A 23,864-nucleotide genomic window follows, 5' to 3' on the forward strand; every position below is an offset into this window, starting at 1 on the left:
GTGACTTTGTAAGAGCTGGGGGGCAGGAAGATGCTGGCCAGACTGGAGCTTGGATGGAAGAGTTCCGAGTCAGCAGATGAGGCGGGAGCAATTGGGGGCCGGGGCAGCAGCGACAAAGATGGGGAGGGGTTCCTGAAGTGACCCACAGGATGCGGGGAGAGCACGGGGGACCAGGGTGCAGCAGTGAGCCCGGGGTAATCCCGATGTCATCACCCAAGATGGGGACCTTGGGGAGAGGGTGGGGATGTGTGGGTGGGCGGGAGTAGAGTTCAGCTTGGACAGACTGTGAGCAAGGACAGGGCACTTTGGGACACCCAGCCTTCAGAGAAGGCAGAGAACCTGCCCCTGTGGCTCCCTCAGTGGGACTGCGGTGGGCAGGCACTAAACCTCATTCACAGGAGAGCTAAGCGAAATTCAGCAGGACTAATGGCCTTCACCCACTCACCAGGCTAGTACGTGGAGCAGCTCTAACTCCGGGCTGTACAACTCCCAGACTTCTCTCCCCAGGGCCCTTGCGACTCGGGCCCTGAGGGGGAATAGCCATTACTGATCGGATGGCTCGGTCTGGGAGTGCCTGGAAGAGTCGAAGGCCATGATCCAGGTTGATTTTATCATCTCTAGAGGGTGCTTCCCTCCTTGATCTAAAACAAGGAGGAGCTGGACTGACCAACAGCAAGCCTGGGGAGAGTACTCTATAAATGTATCCCTGGTGGCTCAGTGGTAAATTAGCCACTAGTGCCTGCTAATGCAGCAGACACAAGTTCAATTCCTGGGCTGGGAAGATCCCCTGGAGAACAAAATGGCAACCCACTCCAGTATTCTTGGCTGGGAAACCGCGTGGACAGAGGAGCCTGGTGGGCTATAGTCTGCGGGGCTGCAGAGTCAGACATGCCTGAGCAACAGCAGCGATGCATAAATCATCTCGTAGATTGCTCACAACCAGCTCAAAAGGCTTTATTACCATGATTTGAGAGAAGAGTTACAGAGCAAAGGGCCTGAGACACACACGACTCAAACACAGTCTGTTTTAACCTGGGCTCCAGAGCAGAGGTGCTGATTCCGAGGTCCCAGCTGCCGCCACATGAGCTCCCTGGGGCCCTGGCGGAGGCTGCAGGCAGGAAGCCCTCTCTCTCTCTCTCTCTCTCTCTCTCTCTCTCTCTCTCTCGGGCTGCGAAGTTCCTCAAAGGACAGGGAGACCTGATCTCTTCTGCAGCTGAGGATGTGTTTGGGGGGAGAGCGCAGGGGTGGCTCCATCTCTGCTCTGGGGGCCACAGGGCTGGGTTGTCACACTCCCCCAGTTATGCACCAGCATCCGGTGCCTCCTGGGGACCACTTTTCTGAACCCCTGCCCGCTCCGGGGAAGCAGGTCAGCTCTTCACAGCCTGGCTTCCTTCTCTGACGCGCGGCCCTTCCGCTGGCGGGGAAAGAGCTGCCCAAGAGCAGGAAAAGCACTCTTTCCCTCCAGACCTGGGACTCCAGGCCTGCCAGCTGCTGGGAAATCTGTTCTGGCCCCAGAGGAGCCCAGCAGCCACTGGAGCTGCCCGAGGGCTGCTGTGGGGCAGAGATAACAGGCGCAGGAAGGGTGGGGTGGCGGATCCTCCCAGGAGCTGGACTTTACGTAAACAATGAATGGCTGCCCAGCCAGGCCAGGAGGTGATTCATCTCCCCACTGCGACCTGCCCTCTCCCTGCGTGGGCCAGGGGTCAGCTCCCGCCCTTCTGGTGACTGGTGATACTTCAAAGGCCAGGGTGTGTCCAAGAGGTGGTTGGAGGAGGGCTCAACTGCGCCCAGGGGAGGACAGGCTGGGCTCCTGCCTGACAACTGGTGGGGTTCAGAGCTCCAGAACCAGGGCAGCGGGAGCCCGGGCCTTCCCCCCTCTCAGGACCCCTGCCTGCCCGCGCCAAGAGACATTCACTGGGAATGACCGAGGTGACTTCTCGGGCCACCCTCTCTGAGCCGGCTGCAGGCTGCGGTCACCCGCTGTGCCTGAGGTGAGGATCCCAACCAAAAAGATGAGAGGACACTTGAGTTTTCACATTCGCCTGAAAACAGACTGTAGAAGAGACCAGGGCGTCCGAGACGCCGAGATGTGAGGACGCAGCACTTTTAATTGGGCGCAGACCCCGCGGGGGGCGCTGTCCACAGAGCCCTGCTCCTGTGCAGCCCCGTCTCTTCCAGGCCAAACGCCACCTGGAGCTCCTCGCAGGCAGGAGGGAGGGGAACGGGTCCCAATCCTGAAACGTACAATGGGGAACCTCCCAGGAGGCCGAGGTCTCATCAGGTCCCAGAGTGGCTCCTCCCCTCCATGGAGGGGAGACTGTCCGAGCCACCCTACGCCGGTCCCTGGGGTCCCTTGCGTCACTGCTTGGCCTTCTTCACGATGGTGCCCACGGCAGAGATAACGGTGGTCTTGGAGCCGCTGGCGCTGGTGGTCACGGTGACAACAGCTGGCAGGGTGGCCGTGGTGGTGAGGATGGTGGGCTGGGCTATCGTCGTCACCGGGATGGCTGAGTCCCACTTGCTCTTTCTCTTCTGGGCGTCTGGGGACGAGGCCAGAGAGAAGTCAGGACCCACCTAGGCCAGTGGTCTGAGACCAGGGAGCAGAAACGGCAGGCCACAGCCCCAGGAAGCCGAGGGCAGCCGGGGAGCCAGGACCCACCCCAGGCCCGCAGCGCCATGGCCCTGCTCCCGCAGATACGGCAGGGAGGCCCTGGCTGTGTCTGCGGGAGGTGGGGGGGGGGGGGAGCCGCCCATACCTGCGACGGCTGTGCTGGCCGTGGTGGTGGTGGTGGCCGGGGCGTTGGTCGTGGTACCCTTCTTGGTGCCCGTCACAAACTCAATCTGGGGGCAAGAGGGATGAGCGTGCGTTAGGACCTGCGCCTAACGTGCATCCACGTCTTTTTGCCAGCTGTCTGCTCCTGGGGGGACAGGAGGCAACCTGGCACCGCACGAGGGAAGCACTGAGAACCAGCTGTGACTGTCGAGCGGGGGAGGCACTGGAGAGGCGCCTGGAGAGGACGGTTACTCCTCGGAAGAGAGCTTCCCGCAGACACCGGGCCCCTCCCGCCATGGCCATCTCTGTGCGTGCTGGGGCACCCCTGCCCGCCCAGGCCCCGCCCTCACACCTCGGGGGAGGCGGTGCCCGTGCGCACAGGGGAAGGACAGCTCCGGCCCCCAGGTGCTGCAGACACGTCCCTGCAACAAGCCTGGGGTTTGGAAAGGGGGAAGGAGAGAGAGTTGGGAAATTCAATCAAGGGTTAAGACTGAGGACCCCTGATCGCCCCAGCACCATCTCCCAGAGGGATCAACCCTGTGGCCCCGGGGAAGGGGGTGGGGGACACACGTCCTGGAGGCCACATGTGCTACGGGAGGAGGACCAGGCTAAACTGCAGGTGGAAGGGCGGGCGTCCTGCGGCTGTGTTTTCTCTCTCAGACTCCAGTCAAAAAGGGCACAGCCCAGAGGACTTGGTCTCATGGCCAAGTCTCCATCCCCTGAAGGACCCAGGCCAGAGGCAAGCAGCATGCTCAGGGTCCTGGCGTGAGGGTCCACCTGGCCATGGAGACACACAGAAACGCTCAGGCGGGCTGCAGAGGCCAGTGCTGGGAACCAAGGACGGCACAGACCAGAGCGCCCGTTCTCTGTTCAGGCCGAGGAGACTGCCAATGGGCCCAAAGGGAGAAAGCCCCCAGGGCTCGGCAGCAGTAAGGGTGTGTATCGGGAGGGGAGGGGACACAATGCAGCCAACATTAAGACCCCGAGAAATCAAGTGGAAGCAGCCCGGGAAGCGTCTTCAGGCTGAGTCATGGAGGCTTAAAATCCAGCACATCTAAGGCTGCTCAGAGCGTGGCTGGGTGATGAACCGCGGTGGGGGGCTGGGGGTGAGGGAAGCCCCCTGGCTCAGCCTGCAGGACCCGTGTGCCCCAGACAGCTGCCCGCTTCATCAGGACATCCACACATCACTTACTTTGGTTCGCTCCTTTTTGGCCTTTTCCAACTTGTCCATTTCAATCTTCTGGGCTTTGGCTATGAAGACAGGACAGGCAGTTACAGAGCAGCTGATTAAACAAGGTAATTCAGGCCAAAGAACCCCAGACTGCCGCCTGCCACTCTCCCGGGGCTGCTGTTTGCAGCATCTCTTTGTGATCGGCAGAGTCACGAGCCAGCACGAAGCCGGGCCTCACAGTCCAAAGGCCCTGAAGCTGGGGCTGCGCACCCCGTCTGGAGGGGTGAACTGCTCCTGGGCTCCAGCAGGCTGCAGCCACGGGGTAATGCTGGCCTAGAGAAACCACCTTCTCAGCAACCGGGTCTTAGATTTGCATCGTTTCTTTCCTGGCCTGGCTGCACGGCACGTGGGATCTTACTACCCCGACCAGGGAATCGAACTCGAGCCCCCTAGAGTGGAGGTGCGGAGTCTTAAGCACCTGACCACCAGAGAAGTCTCTGGACTTTTAGATAAAACACTAGCGGTGAATTCAAATTAAAGCAAGACAGAACTTACAGGGGCCCAACCACACATGCCTGCGGGCCAGATCTGGTGGTCCACAGGCCACTGGTTTGGGACCTGGCACCCGAGGGAGTGGGCCCCTTGAAACTCCTCCCAGTTCTCGCAGCCAGGCCCCTGCACAGAGCGCTGCACTCCTGCCGGCCCCCTGCCTGGGACCCGTCCACACCTGCTCGGCCAGCCTCTGTGCACCTTCAGACCTCGTTCAGACATGGTGTCCTCCACGAGGCTGCCCACCCTGCCCCGGGCCCCGGTGAGGTGGCCCAGCCTGCATCCTCATCACTCCACTTGTTATTCCCGGAATCTCTCCTTTGATCCTGTCTTCTTCGCTGTGTTGCAAGCTTAAGTCAGGGACGGGGGTCTGGATGGTTCAAGGCCGCATACTCAGCTCCTCAGACATGGCCGAACACGGAGGTGACCCTGAAACCTGTGTTGCCTAATGACTGGAGAGACAGACAGACGGATGGGTGAGCGGGCAGATGAACGGCTACCCACCTAATGCCTCATAGTAGGAGTCTTCAGACCAGCCATGGGGGTCAAACATATCCTGAAAAAGAAAAGTTCAAAGTTGCTGCTGCTGCTAAGTCGCTTCAGTCGTGTCCGACTCTGGGCGACCCCTGAGACAGCAGCCCACCAGGCTCCCCCGTCCTTGGGATTTTCCAGGCAAGAACACTGGAATGGGTTGCCATTTCCTTCTCCAATGCATGAAAGTGAAAAGTGAAAGTGAAGTCGCTCAGTCATGTCTGACTCCTAGCGACCCCATGGACTACAGCCTACTGGGCTCCTCCGCCCATGGGATTTTCCAGGCAAGAGTATTGGAGTGGGTGCCACAGCCTTCTCCATCAAAGGTGCAGAAAGGGCCAATAAATGGAAATGACTCAGAAACCACATGCTTCTCCCCACGTCTTTCCACGGATCTTCCTGGGCTGGAATCTCTGGCCTTCAAGGGCCGGGAGGCTCAGATGCTATCCCGTCTCCAGCCAACCCTTCTTAGGACAGTGAGGGCAGAGAAGCACTGTGGACAGGCTGATCTACAGGGCACGGCGAGTCCACGCTAGCCCCTAACCAAGCAGAGGCCCCGGGGCTCAAACAAGAGAGATGGGGACGGCTCTCCTCTGCTGGCAGCGTGCCACACGGACCTTTCAGTGGGTCCAGGTTGAAGCCAGTGGGGAGGGCACAGGGCCCTGGGTCCCCTCCCTCACCCACTGCCTCTGCAGGTGGCGCATACCTTTGGATAGTTGGTGCCGAGTTCATCAATAGCACAGAACTGGATGAGCTTCTCATAGATGCTGAAAGAAGAAGGCCACAGGGTGCTGAGTGGGCCCGAGCCCGAGGCCCTGCGCAGCACCGGATCACAGGAGGTCAGAGCCACTTAGCACTTGTGTGCAGACCAAGTCTTTAGCCCAGGTGAACTGTTCTAAACAAGTTTCCAAATGGGAGGGCAAATGTCCGCTGACTTGACATTAAAAGTCACTTCTGGCCTTCCAACCTTCCACAGAGAGGGACTGGGGCCAGTGGGCAGAGCGAGTATGGTGTCAAGATGAGGTTTCAACTGGACGTCAGACCTTCAGTCTGTGGGGCTGGTTGGAGCATCCCCACTTAGGCCCACAGGGGCAAGGGCAGCTCTCGCCCTGGGCTCTTTCCTGGGTGTGTCACTTGCTTGAACGTTGGAGAGAGTGAGACCCAGACACAGGTCTGTTTGTCAACCCTGCATAGAGTCGACACCTTTCTAGAGGTAGGAGGACCTGGGGTGACCATCTAGACAATCTCCTCCTCGTACAGCTGAGGACACTAAGGCCTCAGGTCATGCGCTCCAGGAGGAGAGAGGGAATGAGAGCCCAGGCAGGCCCCACCCAGCCCACGTCTTGCGGCTTCCCCTCTGCACCTGCTGCCTGGCTCTTCAACGGCAGATGAAGCCTCAGTGAGGTTAACGCAGTCCGGGTGATGGTCTCTCTGGGCTCAGATGGGATCTGAGCCAGGCTTCTCCCTGCACCTCTCTGGAGGCATTCTTATCCCCAGTCCAACATCACTCCTCCCTCCGCCCCCCTGCTGGCTCATGGAAAACTCACCTAGGATTCCGAAATTCCTTCTTCCTCTGGATAATGTAGTTCATGTCCATCCCCTCCTTTATCTTCCGCTCATACAGCTTCTGGATCTTGTCCTACGGAAGGGAGACAGAAAGACGATGGTGACGGAACCTCTTGCAATCCCAGCCTGTGGTCACGTGCTGTGGACACGAGGACCTGGAGGAGTCGCGTGAAGCCCTGCTCCGGCCAGATGGTCTTCCTCCACCCAGCGCAGACGAGACAGATGGAGACCAGCCTGCTTTCGCTGTGCTTTCTCCTGATCCCCTCTGGGTGGTCAGCAGCGGGAGGAATAAGAAGGTGGAGCTAGAGAAGCCATGGCGAAGACAGTGAACAAACCCTCACTTGGGGATCAGCTGCTGAATCATCTGAAGAGGAGTTTCAAGAGTTAGTGTTGACAGGTGGGGGCTGAATGCTGGATTTTAATTTTAACACGGGGTTAGTCAGACCCAGCAGGAGACCTGGGAAGGCAGGAGGAGAGGTGTCACAAGCCTCCCCAGTGTCCTCTGAGGGGAGGCTCACTGCTGGCCGGTCCTTGCCACTTTACCAAGAGGCATTGCTGGGGGTCAAGAGCCAAGCCCTGCTCTGGCTCAATGGGAAACCAGAGAACCACCTGGCGGGGTCCAGGCCAGTGTAACAGGTGTCCCCAGGCCCACAGAGATGATGCTGGCAACAGATGGCGTCATGGCTGCCCAGGGAGTTGAAGAGGCCCCAGGAATCCGAGCCTCAGGGCAGGGCCACCTCTGAGGAGGGGCAGGCTTACCCAGCGAGGCTGGCGCTAGCCCAGGGCAGGGTCTCTCGGCAGCCTCCCCCACCAGTGGCAGCTAAACAGACTGTCCAGGAGGAAACCACTTGGAGTGCTCTTCACCTGCAAGAGGAGGTGGGCGGGGGGCGGGGGGGTGGCGCGCCTGAGCGAGGTCCTCTGGAACATCAGGAAAGGTGACTCACTCCTGTCAGGAGTCAAGACTGCCCAGGGAAAGCACTGAGCTGGGGAGAGAGGTCTCTAACACGCTTGCCAGGAAGAGAAAAGCCGAGCGCATGCCTCCGTGTCCTCGCTCTGTGGGTGATGGAGGCAGGCCTTCCCGGGAGGCTCAGCAGGTGGAAGCACCGCTGTATCTTACAGATGACTTCTGTGTGTGCCCTCGGCCGTCAGGCGGGTTCTCCTACCTCGGGGAACTAAAACCTTTGCTCATGGTTTCTGCCACTAGCAGGATCTAAAAAGGAGAAACATTTTGATCTTGAAGGCTGGGGCTGGCTATCTCTGCCTGGTGGCTGCTGGACTGTCCTTACAGGCTGCGGCTTGCTGCCTGGAGTGTGAGCGACACGGGGCCGGGGGTGGGGTGCTATGTGGTGGTGATGGGGAGACGACTCAGCACAGGGAACGGATTTCCAGGAAGAGAAGGGACTGTGTGCTGCAGCCCTGCCCCGCTCGGCACCCACCCAGGTTGCCGCATTTCCAGCCCCAGGCCCCGTTAGTCACCCCTCCGTCAGCGTGTGTGAGGGCTTGCGGCGTAGCCAGAGGCCCCACTTGGGGGCAGCTGTGGGTGTCTGCCCTACTATAAGGTCCCCTTCAAAGGGGAACACGCAGAGGGACAAGGAGAAACCGCCACTGAGGCTGACAGGGAGGAGTAAGGCCAGCTGTTCCCTGTGGGCCTGCTCCCGAGGTGACCGCACTCCACACTCCATCCCCACAAGTCAGGGATCATCAGACAAGAAGCCCATGAACCGCCATTTCCGGAAAACGAGGGCTGAAGTGTATGCATTCACATGCTATGCATTTGCATTCCTACTTGTTTCCTGAACATTCTGATGACCCCTCAGGTTCTTAGCCAAGTTCCTTCGGAGACATTCCCTGAGCTCAGGGATGCCCAGAAAAGGCATGTTGTTTGCTCTGCTGGCAGTGTCCCGGGGCAGCCGGGGGCCCGGCTGAGGCTGCAGAGGCAGCCGGGGGTAGGGCGCCGGCTGCTGGGAGCGGCCTAAGCGAGGTCACCAGGACTGCAGGCTCCTTCCCACTTGGGCTGTTTCTTTTCCAGAAGCCACTTAAAGTCAGACCCAGCCAGACACCCGCCCAGTCTGCATGGGCCTCAGCAGCTGAGCATGTGCGTACCTGTAAGTGGTTTGAGCACCGGCCGGGGGGTTCCGGAGGGATCTTGATCTCATCAGGTGACATGTTCCGGACTCTTTCAGAAAAGGAGGCTGTGGAGAGAACAGAGGAGTTCTGTGGGTGCGCGGGAGGGTCAGGGTGGGGGCCCGACATGGACAATAAAAAACCCTTCAAGACAAGAAAGGCACAGAAAGCATTTTCAAGGAGGGATCACACACTATAAAATAGTAAAACAGGGCATGCGGAGTGGCTCTCAGAGGGTGCATCTGAGTTGAACTTAAATGACCTGAAGGAACCGGTAGGTGCAGTGGGGAAAGAAGTTCAGGCAGAGGGCATGAGCGGCCACATCACAGCCGGGCCCAGAGGAAAGACTGTGTTCTGGGGGTGCTGGTGAGCGTTTAACACCAGCTGGGAAGTTGGAGGGGCAGACCCACGACCTGAAGCATCTGCCCCTTTCTCTGGTGTAAATTCTCCCGTCATGGCCAATCAATTTCAAGCTACCAGTGTGAAGTCATGAGCTCAGGGCTGGGAAGACATGCACACACGGCTGTGCCTCCCACGGGCTCTGCCCCTGCAACACCCTCCCAGGATCCCGGGGACTCAGAGCTGCTTGGTGCTGTCCTCCCACCTCAGGCTCTGCTACCCAGGGTCCACCAGAAGCTCAGGGTTCCCTGGGCTTCGGGACTCAGCATTCAAAACTGCTTTGTACATAAATGACATCTATTCAATACAAAATGACCCGCTGGTTATTAGCTTCAGGTCCTTCAGCAGTAAACCAATCAACCCTCCTCACTCGGTCCACTTCACTCCTGGGAACAAAAGGCCTGATTCTGCAGTGAAGACCCACAGCTCCCAAGGGACAATTCCCTTGGCGATGTGCCCCTGCCCACCCAAGTTTCTCTCTCCCTCCATTCCCCTCCCTGCTGCCTCCGGCTACTCTGGCAACTGCAGAGTCGTGCTCTGGATCACCCAGACAATATGCTACTTGTTGTAAGATTCTGTCTGTGCTTTTTAAGACATTCGCTCATGAAAAGGACTATACAATGAGCAAACAGCAGGCGGAGCAGGGTGGGGCAGGATGAAGGCAAAGAATGAACAACCCAGCACCACTAACACCCAGCAAGTACTCACTGGGTACCCAACATGTGCCGGCCCTGGCGGGACTCTCTCAGCCCCCAAGCGGCCACCTGGACTGCCAGCGGATGGCCGGGTGAGCCTGTCCCTTCTCTCCCGGGGCTGGATTAATATTTTCTTAGCAGATAAGGTGCTTTGATTTCTGCTTTGAGCTTTACTTCTCAGCTGCTGCCAAATGAGCCAGCACACACTGCGGCTGGAGCTCAAGCCCAGGGACCATCTCCTAACAAGTCGACAAGCGCCGATTCTCACTGTTGGAGGAGCCTCCCTGAATGTGCCCCAGGACAGGGCATCGGTGTGTCATCCTGCTGTGGACCAAGACACCAGTGCAATCTGGGAGCACGTTCCACCATGGGACCGTGTGCTTCTCTTTGCTCAGCCCCTTCTGTCTCCTGTCGCAAGGGTGACACCTTGATCTCATCCTAACTTCCTCCTTCCTCCCAGCCCTGGGAAAGGCAGGAGTCCTAAGCCCGAGGCTCAAGCAGGCTGCAGAGGCCGGCTGAGAGTGGGATTACCTGGGCTGTGCTGGTTCTTGCGTTTTGTAAGCATCAGCACCAAAAGCCAGGAAGGCCAGGGCAGGCTCTGGGTGCACAGCAGTGGGAGACGGCTTCCCTGGGGTGGGGAGTGTGTCTGTGCACGTGACAGAGAGACAAAGAGTGCCCTTTGGCATTTGCCAGGAAAGCCTTTTGGAAAAACAGGGTGTGACGCTGTTGCCATTAGCAACCCAACCACCCAAGTGGTACAGTGTCACGGGGAGGGGAAGAGGTCCTCCCAAGCTTGTGGGCTAGAACTGGGCTGGGAACAGGAGAGTTCCTCTCTGGAGCAACAGCGAATGAAGGGACACATTCAGGAAACGCGGTAAAAGTTTCTCTTGCAGATTTCAGGAGCAATCTTCCTGCAACTCTGTTCTTCCTCTCAGAATGCATCTAAAGCAGAAGACATCAGACCCGCACATAGGGTGGTTGGAGCCGCCACAGAGCCTCAAATCAATCTCCCTGGAAACACATCGAGATGTGTGTCCAGGCCCTCAGGGGCAGCCCAGGTCTGTGGCTGCTCTGGGTCTGCTGGGGTGTTCTGGGCGGGCACCATACTCAGGCTCTGAGAAGGGTGACGTCAGGGTGATTCACCCTGGGTGCACGCCCACCTCACAAAGCAGCGCAGGTATCCACAGCTGCCAGGCATGGATTTGCACAGGAGCGGCTCGTCAGCGGGGCGTGTTTAACGGTGGGAGTGAAGGCACGCCTGGTGGATGCTGTGGGGCTGGAAGCAGGAGGCAGTGGAGTGTCTCTGCCTCACCAGAGACACAGAGAACTCGAGTGGATGACCGCCCATGGGGATCCTGGAGGGGAGGACTGGGTGTCCGCTCACCTGTCAAGCAGCTACAGTGCTGGGGAGCCCTCAGCCAGCTTCTCTGCTCCCCTTTGCTCCATTAAACCTGGGCCTGTCTACACAAGTGAAAACGCTGTCCACACCAGCGGAGCAACCTGAGTCCTCCAGCCAGAGGCACGGATGGAAGGAGCTGGGCCCAGAGAAAGGGGGGACAACCAGGGCGCCATGAGCGGAAGCCACTCTGCAGGTTGTCCACCATCTCCTCAGTGAGAAATGGGAACAGGAATCCAAACTATGAGGCTTCAAGTTTCACCCATGTTTTCTATGGGAGAATGGATCCAAGAAACTGGTGTAACCCCACAATGAAATATTACCAATCAAAAAACAAAACAAAACAAAAAACTACGGATATGCTCAAAAACATGGAAGGGTCTCAAGAACATTATGGGAAATGAAGAAGCCAGACAAAACAAACAAACAATGAGTCCGTCTGTATTAATGGTTCCTGGGCAGGGGCAATTTTGCCTCCAAGCTGACATTTGGCAAGATCTAGAATCATTTTTTGTTGCCGTACTTGGCAGGGAGAGGAGATGCTATTGGCCTCTAGTGGGTAGAGAAAAAGGAAGCTGCTAAGCACTGCGTAGCTCACAGGCCAGGCCGCCACGACAAAGGGCCACCCAGCCCCGAGGGCCCAAAGCGCCGAGGCCAACAAAGAAACCAACGTATGAGAAACTCTAAAGAGACAAAACTATACTGATCACTGCTGCCTGAGGCCAGAGGAGGAAACGTGTGCAAGGGACACTCTACAGTCAGAGACCTCTTCAGGACTGCGGCGGGGGTTCCATGCTATGTAAGCGGCACCTCACAAAGCTGCTTTCAAACAGTGACAAGGAGAGGAAAAGTCAAAGCTGTTTACGGGTGACTTTAGGGCCGAGATGGCTGGAGCCCACGCACATTCCTGCCCAGCAAGTGCCGCTAGGAGGAGCAGAGAGTGCTGCCTGGCTGCGTTCCTGGGGGGAGGCTCTGCCCCGACCCTGGCTGCAGTGAACAGCAGGGACAGGCAGCGGGGAGTGCGAGGCTGCAGTCCAGGGCCGCCCCGCAGACCGCCTGCTTGGGGAAGGCCACAGGCTTCCCGGGGGGCTTGCTCTGCTCCCTCTGCCTGTGAAGCCAACTGCGCCACCCCTATGGCACCATTTTCCCAAGATCAGGCTCTTTGGTTTTAGGAAAATTTGTTGTTTTTTTTTAATAGGAGAGGAAAGACTCATACCCCATTCATCAGAAAACCCCGGGCTGAAGGGCAGAATCCCGCTGAGCATCTAGGCTGCTCCACGTGGTCAAGGTCCTACCCAGTCCTTCCCTCAGGAGACAAACATAACGAATGACGTTCAGTTCTTTCAGTCACGATAACCAGAATGAGTCCCCACCTGCCATCCCTGCTGAAGGCATCTTGTCCAGAAAAAGGACAGGTCGGAGGGGCTGCCGGATACAGCATTTCCAGCCTGGGGCTCCCCCGGGCAGGGCGAGTGAGCCGCAAAGGCGCCATCTGGGAGAGGGGAGCAGGAACTCCGCTTTGTGAGGATTAATGGAGCGGGAGGGAAGAGACGGGCAGTCTTGCCACGGAGGGGGAGGGCCAACCCCCCAAAATGTGAGGCTGGGCCAGGCCTCGGGGGAGCCCTGACAAAGTCCATGGCAGAAATGAAAGGAGTCAAGAGACCTTCTGAAAGGCTGCAGAGGGTGGGCTAACCCAGGGCTGGGATGACACGTGGGCTGTGTTCCAGAACCATAACCGCCCTAGCCAGTTACACAAAGGGCCCCAGGCTCCAGGGCTGGGAGGCATGCTCCCTCCCAGGGACAGAGCAGCATGCCAGCAGAGGCCACATGCTTGCATCCTGAGCCCGTGAATATGCCAGCGGGGAGGCTTGGGGGGTCCAAGGCCGGAGGCCAGGCGCAGAGCACAAGGAGAACAAGCTCCCAGCTAGAGGGGCCCGAGTCCCTCTTGACAACACTGGCAACTTACCAAAGCTCTGTGAGATGCACCATAAATACGGTTTTCAAAGAACTGTTCCCTGGGTGTCTCACCCAGACGTCTTAGGAAATGCCAAAGGCCCTGAGAGTTAAGGTCCGGAGACAGGCTCGCAGCTGAGCTGCTGCCTCGGCAGCAGCAGAGAGAAGCCACCTGCGTGGCTGGAAGCCAGCTGGCTCTGGGTGAGGCTCAGAGACCTGCCCCTGGCACCTTCCACCCCAGGGTACTCACCAACTAATTCCTGGGGATCTCGCTTTTCTACTTCCGGGTTATCCTGTAAGAGAAAAAAGAAAAACACAAGGAGTTAAGTGTGGGGCTCCCGACCCAGAGTCACTCTCCTTACTGACACCACTCAGAATTATTTTAGGAAGGAGAAAAGGTGGAAGCATTGCAAGGAACCTGGAGAGCGAGCCGACATTTTGGGGGTCCTGAGACCCCTGAACCTCCAAATATCCCTTCTTCCTTCATCAGAGCAGCTGGGATGCTTGAGCCACCTGCTTCAGTCTCTCCTCCACGGCCTAAAGCAGTGACCAGCACCCCTAATGCCAAGGAGAGCAACCAGCAGCCAGCCAGCCATCACCTGCAAACCCGCACCATGCCCAGGGCTCCCCCGGGCCTGGCAAGCCGCCCCAGAACACAGCACCTCCGCCTGGCGCCCAGGAAGCAAGAGGTGGCTAGAGAATCTCAAGACCAAAATGCAAGACACTATCTCCTCCCAAGAGATTTTTCTCACTTTCAGGTTCAGCAAAAAAGGGAGGCTTTATCACAAGGGGGCAGTTCACGGAACTGGGAGCAGGCAGGCAGCAGACCTTCAGGGAGTCACACACCGCCCTCAGGACAGCCCAGTTCAAGGCACATGGCTCTGTCTCCCAGCTCACCTGCTGGTTCTCTTTACACTAGCTCAGTCTCTCCAAAGAAAGCTCTCTCTAACCCTTCATGCAAGCCCCTGCCCCCAGCACCCACTTCCACGCTGTGTCCTCTGTTCTGGAGGTATACAGAGCCCTAGGGGCAAAGTTTTCTCATCAGACCACTCCGGATCTCACTGCTCAAAGGCTTCCCTGCTGATCCAGTCGTTCCAATGCAGGGCGCACGGGTTCAATCCCTGGTTGGGGAACTAAGACCCCCATGTGATCCAGTTCTGGCCACGGTCACATGGCTAGGCACCTACTTTCCTTGCTTCTGCTGCCCCAAACACACAATGGTAAAAACATACCTGCTCTCCCCATTTCTGGAGAAACCGAGCCCCTCAGCACAGGTCGGGGTCTCAGGTGCCATGACATGGTAATGATCACAATGGCAGAAGCTGTGCTCTCGAGGCTGGACCTTGTGTCCCCTCCCTTTGGTCAGCAAGGGAGGAGATAAGACAGCAACAATCGTGGACCCGATGAGCACGTGGAGGGGGCTGGGCAGTGCTGTGTATGCCACTCACACGATACGACTTGACACCAAGGTGACGTCTCAGAAGGCAGGCACAGGGAGGCCACCAACTCCCCACCCCCCAGGCTCTAAGACCAGAATAGCAGTTCTTAACCCCCTTCTCCAAAAAGTCCCTAGGATAGGCCAAAACCCCCTCATTCTTTGGAACACTGCAGCTATTCATTCGACCTGGATGGGCATAACGTCCAGGCCAGGCTGCTTAGCAACGATCGCCCCCAGTCACCCGCCCCCTGCCAATCAGGTGGGCAAAGTGGAGGCAGCCCCAGAGGGCTGCCGCACCAAATTCAGGTTGGTCATCAATCAGCTGCTCCACAGAAAGTGGGTCTCGGCGGGCCCCACAACGATCCCTTTGTAGCTGTGACTCTGGGGGAACCCATGCTGAAGAGTGTGGCACACTGGGCTGTAAAAGGCCCTTCATTCTCCCTCCAGGGGACAGCTGTCTGGGTGCTCACTGTGGGAAAACATCACTTGGACACATCCTACCTCCCCTCTGGGGCCATCTGGCTGGTCCCACAGGCCTGATGCATTAACCCTTCAAAGGCGTCCTAGGGCTCTTTCCCAAAGTGCTGCCCTGGGCCCTTTGGAGGCCAAAATGCAGAGCAGCAAGGAAGGAGGCAAGCCAGCCACGTGGGAATTCTGCTGCCTACTCCGGGGGCACAGGAAGTTAGTCACAAGTGAGAAGTCTCTTCAAAGGAGAAAGGACCGGTTCCTCGTAAGATTAAAAGGTGTGAGGTTCCTGGGCCTGCCTTTGCCCGGTGATGGGAGGTGGAGTGGGTGGGCAGAGGCGGGGATTCCTGCATTTCACAAGGGCCTGGGCTGGCTTAGCTGAGCTTTATTTAGTCACATCTTGGGGAGAAAAAGAGATGATGGGGCAAAATCACACACAGGAAGTCTTTTTTCTACTACTTTCAGGCTTTCCTTTTTTGACCTGGCTCCTCATTTTCTCCTAGATTTATCTTTCTATACATGTTCCCCTCCCCAAATTAACCTGGTAGTTGGTTTCAATAGGACTAGTCTCTGCTTTTCTACTCTCACAGCGTGCACTTCAAGTCCCATGAAACTACGGCCTCTTATTTAATTCCAAACCAGCACCCCCGGAAAGAAGTTCTGCACCCTCGCCCCTTCCCAGCTGGACTCCTGCTCCACATTTTCTGCAAGCACAGGGACCCGACGGAAAGCAAAGACCCTCCTGCCTTGAGACAACCCCAAAAGCCAAACACCTAACTGAGCCTCCGCAGGCTGGGAGCCACAAACTACAGCAAGGCTTTGGAATCTCTGCTTGTTGAGATCCCCAACTTGCGTCACAGGCACCTGTGTGATTCCTAAGGCCCTGGAGAATCCGACAATGGGACTCTGTGCCTCCTGGTGGCCACACCTTGTTACACTTCAGCAGGGAATTCCTCTGCCCTCTGACGTGGACCAGAGGGCTGTGGGTTTGCTGAGCTCCTGGGCATTTGGCTTGGTACCAAGGTGCCCCGGAAGAAGAAAGCCGATGACCCAAGTGCTTCCAGATCCGAAAGGAGCCTGACCCCCCGCTGCCCCAACGTGAGCCTGAGAGGGGCTGTACTAGATGTCATAAGGACCTGGAGCCATGGCAACACATGTTCTCGGAATGGAGTTGGCTGCAGGACATTAGGGGATGCTGAAGGAAGTCCAGCAAGGAAGGAGAGTCAGGGCATCCGGTGAGACCACTGAGGACAGGCATCAAATACCCCAGAGATGCTTTTTAGAACCACGTATGCTCAACTGTCCATCGAGGCAACTTTCATCCAATGAAAGCTGCTTTAGGGGTGAGAACGGGGCTCCACATTCAACCCAAAGACCCATAGGGACAGTCATGCCTCAGATACCAGGAATTTAGCACAAAAATGAACAAAGTGCAGGATAGTTATCTTGGAAGCCAGCCATGGTGCTGGAAAAAACAACTGATGAAGTATTTAAAAGGGCTATCTCCTTAGGAGATTGAAGGAAGGTTCACACATTAAACTGCCAGCAGTTCAAGAAACCGGTTTGACAAAACCTGCTAGCGAGAGACTTGGTATATCCTTAAAGAGGCAGGAGGGGAGCAGGAGAGGACACGAGCAAAAAGCAACAAAAACCCACTGTTCCTTTCCTTCCCTCAAAGCAGGGTTTCAGAAGGCTCAAAAGACACCTGCCTTGACTTGCACGAATCCACCCTCCCTGGCCTCCAGGTGGATATTCCGTTGGCCACAGAAATGAACTCAGCCTGGAGATCCAGTTATCAGACAGATGACTGTCTGCATCAGCCGGGAGGCATGAGTCTCAGAGACCTGGACAGACCTGGCGTGACAGCACACGCCCCCTCAGACACCCTGGGGGGCTTTTCACCCGGTTCCTCAGGAAAGTGGAGACAGGGCGTCCTGCCTGGGAGAGCACTGCACACAGCAGTTCCCAGGGGGAGAGGCCAGGCAAACCTGGTTTCTGCTCTCCAGTTCAGGTCCGGTTCAGAAAAACAAAGCAAAACAAAATCCGCATCATCCCGTGGAGCCAAGTGAGAGAGGAAGGAGAACCCTGACGCCTCTCTTCAGACCATCTGCACCCCCTACTCTCCCAGGGCTTAAGTCCCTCTGACCAGGGTGTGAGGCAGCTGCCGTGGGCTGGGGCCGTCCCGGGAGGGCTGTGATCTGAACCTCACAATTTTGGTTTTGCAGTTAATCGTGTCTGAGACTTGGAAGAATCTAACAGCCTTGTGGCAGGGGCTGCATTTTTAGGAATTACGGAATCTGAGATGTGGTTCCCCCTGCAGAGAATGTAAAACTCCAGCCACCAGCAAAACTGTGACCAGAGCAGAGGAAGGAAGTGAAAACAATATGGCTCCATGACGCGCAACAACCAGCCACAGGAGCTGGAGGGTTTACTCAGCAGAGGAGCGGCAGCTCCTGGTGACAAGGATGGAGGTTTATTTACAGCCAACACTTCATGAACCCTTCTGAGAGCCAGCCCCACAAAGTGCACTCGAAGCTCTGGGGTCCAGCCTGAGACAAGGCAAGCTGGCAGCTGGATTCCGCCAAATCTAAACTCTGCCTCTTCTCCCCACGTTCGGGAGCACTATGCACAGAGAAAACCCTCTGAGCAGAGGGCAAAGGACAGCCGCGCCCCACTCCAGGGGAAAGAATGTTCCAGACTAGGTTTTCTGGCCGATGATGAAATGTTGCATCTTAAAAGTAGGGGGCAGCTGGGGAGGCAGATCAGAGAAACAAAGCCTCCCAAATCTTCTGTCCTCTCAGACCTGGGGCTCCTGAGCAGTTACAAAGCCCTGGTGACGTCGCACTCCATGAGCAGAGATCCCACTTAAAAAGAACCCTCACTGTGGCCTGAGGCCCCGGGCACGCTCTGCTGGCCATGTTGGCCTCCTCCCCTGCACCAGGCTCCCGGCAAGGCAGCTCCCTGGATCATCCCATCCCCCACTCCAGCCTAGGAAGCCCCCTTTAGACTTCAGACCTCCACTCAAGGAAGCAGGCCTCCACCCCACCCCCATCTGGCCAACGAGAGGACACCTGCCCAGTTCTGTGTTCTGTCTTATTTACCACTGTGTTCCCAGCACCTGCAACAGTCAGTGCCCTGCCTATAACAGGTGCTCAAACACTGATCACACACACACACCCCGCCACACACCCTCCCCTCCTCCCCGCCGCCACCCACGCGTAACCAGCCAGTGGTCAGTTTTTCTTCAGTCCAGTTTAGGGTTTCAAAGCAAACATCACCTGCAGTGCTTGAACCCCCAGACTCCAAACCTGTTCAAGTCCACAGGGGGTTTCAACGTGTGGACTCGACATCAGAAAGAAAGGTAGCAGAGGAGCTAAAGGAGCAGAACTGCAACAGAGGCTGGCGACGGGATAGGCAGGGAGGCGTGTGTGTGGCGGGGGCACGCACCAATACCGAATTTAAAACACCTCAAGTCTACCTTGTTGCTTCTGATCTGAAGGCAAAAAAAAAAAAAGAATTACTGTAAAATTAATTCATCTACTTATTCCACAAATAACTTATCAAGCATTTATTACATACCAGGCAATGGGCCAAACACTGGGCATGTGAATCGAACAGAACTCAGCCTTGGAGAATAATGTTAGGTATCATGCTAAGCACTTCAGTGAAAGATCTCATTTAGTTCTCATGACAGCCTCGTGAACTTGTGGGCAGACAATCCTGCTGTTTCAAGAGCCAAGGAAGCCCCGAGAAGGCTGCCTGGAGGCTTCAAGCTGATGGACAAACGAGGTTTTCTGTGACACCTGAGTCACTTCAGGATGCCCAGAAAGCAGCCATTCCAAATGGCTCCAAGCTCCAGAATAAAATCATCGTGGTCTGACGGTGTTGGGGGCATGGACCGAGAGGCAGGAACCCCAAGACTCAGCGGCCGTCACTGAACCCAGCGCTGACTGGGGGCAGCCCCCTGAGGTGCAGACCCCCTGGCAGGGGTTGCTTTACCTACACACCCAGGAGAGCCCAGGAGAAAGCCCATTTCCTTCAGTTGTATCCTGATGGTTAGGATTGGGCCACTGCCACGGCAGGCTGCCTGCCTGCGGATGGAAACACTCAACTTATCAGAAAAATGGGCGGAAGCTAGTGGGGCCATTTCGGATTCAATGGACTTGCCTTCACCCCCAGCTCACTGCTGGGAAGGCTCAGCTCCACAAGCAGAGAGGTTTTTACAGGAAAGGGTTAAACAGGCGTCTGCCAAGACAAACTAAGCCAGCTCCAGGGCTGGCCTTGGAGATGGAAGCAAAGGCAGGGAAGGGGGAGGAACAGGCTCTCTGAAATCCTGGCTTTGGCAATGCCCATGGCTCCGCATGGTGCTGAGCCTCTGTCACGTGGACCCACGCAGGCTCCATGTGAAGGCAAGCTCTGGCTGGAGCCACCTCCCAAGGGGAGACTATGCTGACTATTTCAAGCGAAACCACAGATCTGATTCAAGACACTTGAAGACGCAGAGGGGGGATTCTTTACCACCTAGGAAGCCCAATTTTAATACAAATGAGTAAAATCCTATCAAACCCAGGAATCCTACAGTAGCACCTCAAGGGACATGGACTGAAGCAATAAACAGAGGTGAGAAGTGCCGGATCCCTAAAGACAGGCAGCTTCCCTTCTACAACATAAATTTCGAAAAGCTAAGTCCTCACTGGGGAAGGAGGCACCCAGCCACACCTTGGTTAGAAATCCGTGGCATGTGGCCCCGAAGGGAAGGAAGTCTGCTGGGGCCTGCTCGGCTAATGGGCGGGTGGACCGGGCATGCAGCGGCTCCTTGGATGCAGAACCGCGCAGGGGCAGGGTGGGGCTCCTGGGAGTCTCCACTTCAGCTGAGCGGGGCAAGTGCAGTCAAGAAGGTCCTGCTGGCAGCTGCAGGGCTGCCAGGATGGGGGGTGAGAGGGACAGTAGTGGTCCTTCTTCCCTTTGCAGGAGATCACAACTCCCAGCAACCGCAACGTTTCTCCCAGAGGTGTTTCGGCTACACATGTAGCCAAGCTGCCTTCTGAAGGCGGCGAGACAAAGGACCTACCTTGAATTTCTTTCAATCTGGACAACAGAACTATTTGCACAGCTCGCCCTGCCTCTGTCCTTCTGTCTGCTGCTCAGATCAGATCATCACCCAAATGGACTTGCAGACCCTAGCCTGGGGTGGGTGGGTTCTCCCTGGTGTGCAAATTCTGTCACTTACTCTGTGAAGACCACCCCTGCCTTGTTCAAGAGCAGCCCAAAAGAAGGCCAAATGGCCACTCACTGTGGTGAGAGCAAGGCAATGCTGGTGGTAAATAGGCCTGGGTATTTTCAACAGTTCAAAGGCCAAATACAACAGCCAGAAGACAAGACTGGATGGCTCACAAGCCGGGAATGGTCAAGGGCCATTTCCTTCTCTGCGCTTAGGTGAGTCATACTTTTTTTTTTCTTTCTAATCAGTACTTAAAAGGATCATGAAGCCACAACACTGGGGCAGGCAGGAAATGAAAACCAAGAAGGAGGGACCAAGCATATATCCTCCTCCTCATACCCTAGACAGAACTCACCAAACATTAACATACATCCATCAAGTCTCATAACACCACCGTAAGGCAAACTATTATTTCCATTTCACAGAGGAGCAAACCAAGGCAAAATACAATGAAGTAGTTTCTTGCCTGTAAATGTCAACGTTGGAATTCAAACCCCAGACTGACTGCAAAGCCTACAAATACCATTTCCCAACTTACTGCCTCCTCCTTTGAGACTAGGAGGCTGTGAATAGCCACAATTTCTATGAAACCCTTGGTTCAACCATTGGAAAAAGTGAAAGTGTTAGTTGTTCAGTTAAGTCCGACTATTTATGACCCCATGAACTAGAGATAGCCAGGCTGCTCTGTCCATGGAATTCTCCAGGCAAGAATACTGGAGTGGGTAGCCATTCCCTTCTCCAGGGGATCTTCCTGACCCAGGGATTGAACCTGGGTCTCCTCCTGCATTGCAGGCAAGATTCTTACTATCTGGGCCACCCAACATTGAAGAGCCAGGAGGTGAAATTCCTCTCCAGCAATGACTCCACAGCAGGTCACAGGCAGGCAGGTATTACACCCTCCACTTAAGGAAAAGACGGCCAGATCTATTATCTTTTAACTACAGTGATCAGGGGAAACAGCTCAAGAATTCATGGTGCCCCAGTGAGTAATGTCTGAGTTTACGTGAACGGAAGGGCAGGTCCTGAGGACTTAATCACCTACACACTGGGTGCTGCCACCCCGTCCTTAGCCTAGAGACTTCCTGGGCGCTTACAGAAGAAATGCTACTAAATCCTAAATCCTACTGAACCAGCCTCCCTTACTGGGTGAACAATCCCGCAGACTTCCAACGAGAACTTACATTTTAAAGAATGAATTATTTCTTGAGACTTGTGTGAAGAGCACGGCACATTTCCTGTCTGTCAGGGACTCTCACTGAAAAGAAATTGCCTATACAACACTTTAGCCAACAACTACAAAAATACTTTCATATTTTGCTATTCTGATGTGCCATTTCTGGATTTTATCTTAGCTGAATATATGAGAAGGACTAAGAGAATTGGTGTGAAAAAATGTGTTGTTACTACTAGAACAAACGTTGGTGAATCTCAACCTCGTCATCATTCTCCACTTGTTGAAGGTATTTAGAAAACTATAAAAACAATCTTTCCTAAAGCAGTTCTATTGAGATATAAAACCCACCTGAAATTCTCAGGTGTAATTTTTCATTTATGTCATGCTATTATAGAATTAGGTTTCCCAGGTGGCTCAGAGGTAAAAAAAATCCACCTGCCAATGCAGAAGACACAGGTTCGATCCCTGGGTCAGGAAGATTTCCTGGAGAAGGAAATGGCAACCCACTCCAGGATTCTTGCCTGAGAAATCCCATGGACAGACGAGCCTGATGGACTAGTCCATGGGGTCGCAAAAGAGTCAGACTAAAACAACATTATAGAATTACCCAGACTACTGCAACACTGAAGATGTTTATAATACAAACGAGAACAAAACCGGATACAAAATAGTTACCCTATTACACAGGCAAACCAACAAAGATGGAAGAATGAAAATGGCTACACTGTCAGGATCATGGTATTAGGTGATTTTTTTTCTTTCATTAAATATTTAGTCTTGCTATTATGATAGTCTGACAACAAGATACACACAAAAACAAAACCCTGACAAGATAACCACCAGAAAAAGTGCCATATGACCCTTTCCATGTCAAAGACCTCTAAGAGGCCCACATTTAAACTCTAACAAGATAACCTTTGCTCTCCCATCCTGAAAAAGAATTCTCAGTAGAACAATCCACAAGGGAGGCTTCCCCAGAAGCTCACCAAGCAAAGGCACACAATGGCCCATCTCCGCTGGCTGCAAAGACCCTCTGGTTCCTCTGCCACCCCCACAGCCTGTCTCTGGAGTATCCTTCAGGATGACTAGAACCCTATGCTGCTTGTTCATGAAAAGTCTGGCGTCTCCCTTTCTGATTCCAGAGGTATAGCCAACAGACCCAAAGCCTAGGGAGGAAAGCATCTTGCTCTGCACAGATCCTGCGGAAGCTGGCGCCTCTTTCCTTGCGTGGTCACTAAGAGAATGCTGGCAGGCTCCTGAAGTTTTTCCTAGAATGGGTGTCAACAACAAACTCCTGGGAAACAAGCTCTGTGGGCAGCTTTCAGTCTCCAGGCCTTTGATTCTGCCATTTTCAAAGATCATTAATAATGCTGGGCTGGGGAGAAGTGGCTGGAGAGGACAGGAAGAGTACAAGTTATTGAGTCAGTTCTGCCCTAGGCAAATCCTTCATCTCCATTCCAGGTCAATTAATAACACTTGGTGACGAGGACGCTGGTTCTTCTTGAGGGAGTTCAGGTGTGTACATGCAGCCACTGAAGGCAGAAGCCCACTCACCCTGCTGAGCCAGGCCTCCACCAAGCCCCACCGCTCTGAAACTATGAGTATCCACCAACGCAGCAGTGCCACACTGCCAAACTGTCCATCAAGGCACCCCAGGAAGTGGCCATGAAATTTATAAATTTCAAGGGAAACAGCAATTACTCGACATCTTGTCTGATACCACACTAATTTATGGGTTGTTTTTCCAACGAGGCTACACTAAATTGTGGGGCTTTCCAGGTGGCTCCGTGGTAAAGAACCTGACTGCCACTGCAGGAGACACAGGTTCAATTCCTGGGTTGGCAAGATTGCCTGGAGACAGAAACAGCAACCCACTCCAGTATCCTTGCCTGGGAAATCCCAGAGGAGCCTGGCGGGCTACAGTCAAGAGTTAGCCACCGAACAGTAACACATTAAATCACGAGGACACTGATGCTGACTGTTTGGAGAACATTACTTACTGAACAGAACTGTTATTTCTTTTGGCCTACGAGTTCTGTGAAAAATTCCCGTGACACCAAGGATGCTGTGAACTGAGAAACTATAGTAACTTCTGACCTCCAGGATGGGGACGTAGAATCAGACTGCCGAACATTGCTCAAAACTCCATCTTAGGCTGAGAAAGAAGACATTCCTACACATTCTCCCCTATCGCTGCCACCACTGCCTGGTATCACAGCCCTGACTTCAGACGTGCCCAGAGTGGTTGAAGTTTGCCTGTTGGCCCACAACTGGATGGAAGCCACGCCAGTGCTCAACCCAGGTCTTCCGACTCCAAACCCACTAGACTGGCTCTGGGTTGTGAATTCCCCATTTTTGCACTACTTTTGGGGTTTAAAGGATTATTGAAATGCTTTCTCTGAACTGGGG

General features: G+C 55.2%; 1 protein-coding gene across 5 annotated transcripts in view; it reads right to left on the minus strand.

Annotated features, from left to right (window-relative positions):
* SAP30BP (SAP30 binding protein) overlaps positions 930-23,864 on the minus strand; it is a 33,456-nt gene continuing 10,521 nt past the window's right edge. For 2 of the 5 annotated variants that reach the window (XM_005694130.2, XM_013972463.2), the window contains exons 4-12: positions 13,408-13,450; positions 8,694-8,782; positions 6,572-6,663; positions 5,731-5,791; positions 4,998-5,049; positions 3,966-4,024; positions 3,126-3,206; positions 2,757-2,841; positions 930-2,540 (exon numbers count right to left, since the gene is read on the minus strand). In XM_005694130.2, coding sequence (XP_005694187.1) covers positions 2,359-2,540; positions 2,757-2,841; positions 3,126-3,206; positions 3,966-4,024; positions 4,998-5,049; positions 5,731-5,791; positions 6,572-6,663; positions 8,694-8,782; positions 13,408-13,450 — 744 coding nt within the window. In that variant the 3' untranslated portion in view covers positions 930-2,358. Of the gene's footprint in view, positions 2,541-2,756; positions 2,842-3,125; positions 3,207-3,965; positions 4,025-4,997; positions 5,050-5,730; positions 5,792-6,571; positions 6,664-8,693; positions 8,783-12,420; positions 12,506-13,407; positions 13,451-23,864 lie in introns of those variants that run through there. The other 3 variants (XM_005694131.2, XM_013972464.2, XM_005694133.3) reach the window with 2 other exon arrangements.

This window comes from Capra hircus, chromosome 19 (assembly GCF_001704415.2).
Source record: "Capra hircus breed San Clemente chromosome 19, ASM170441v1, whole genome shotgun sequence".
NCBI classification, from domain to species: Eukaryota; Metazoa; Chordata; class Mammalia; order Artiodactyla; family Bovidae; genus Capra; species Capra hircus.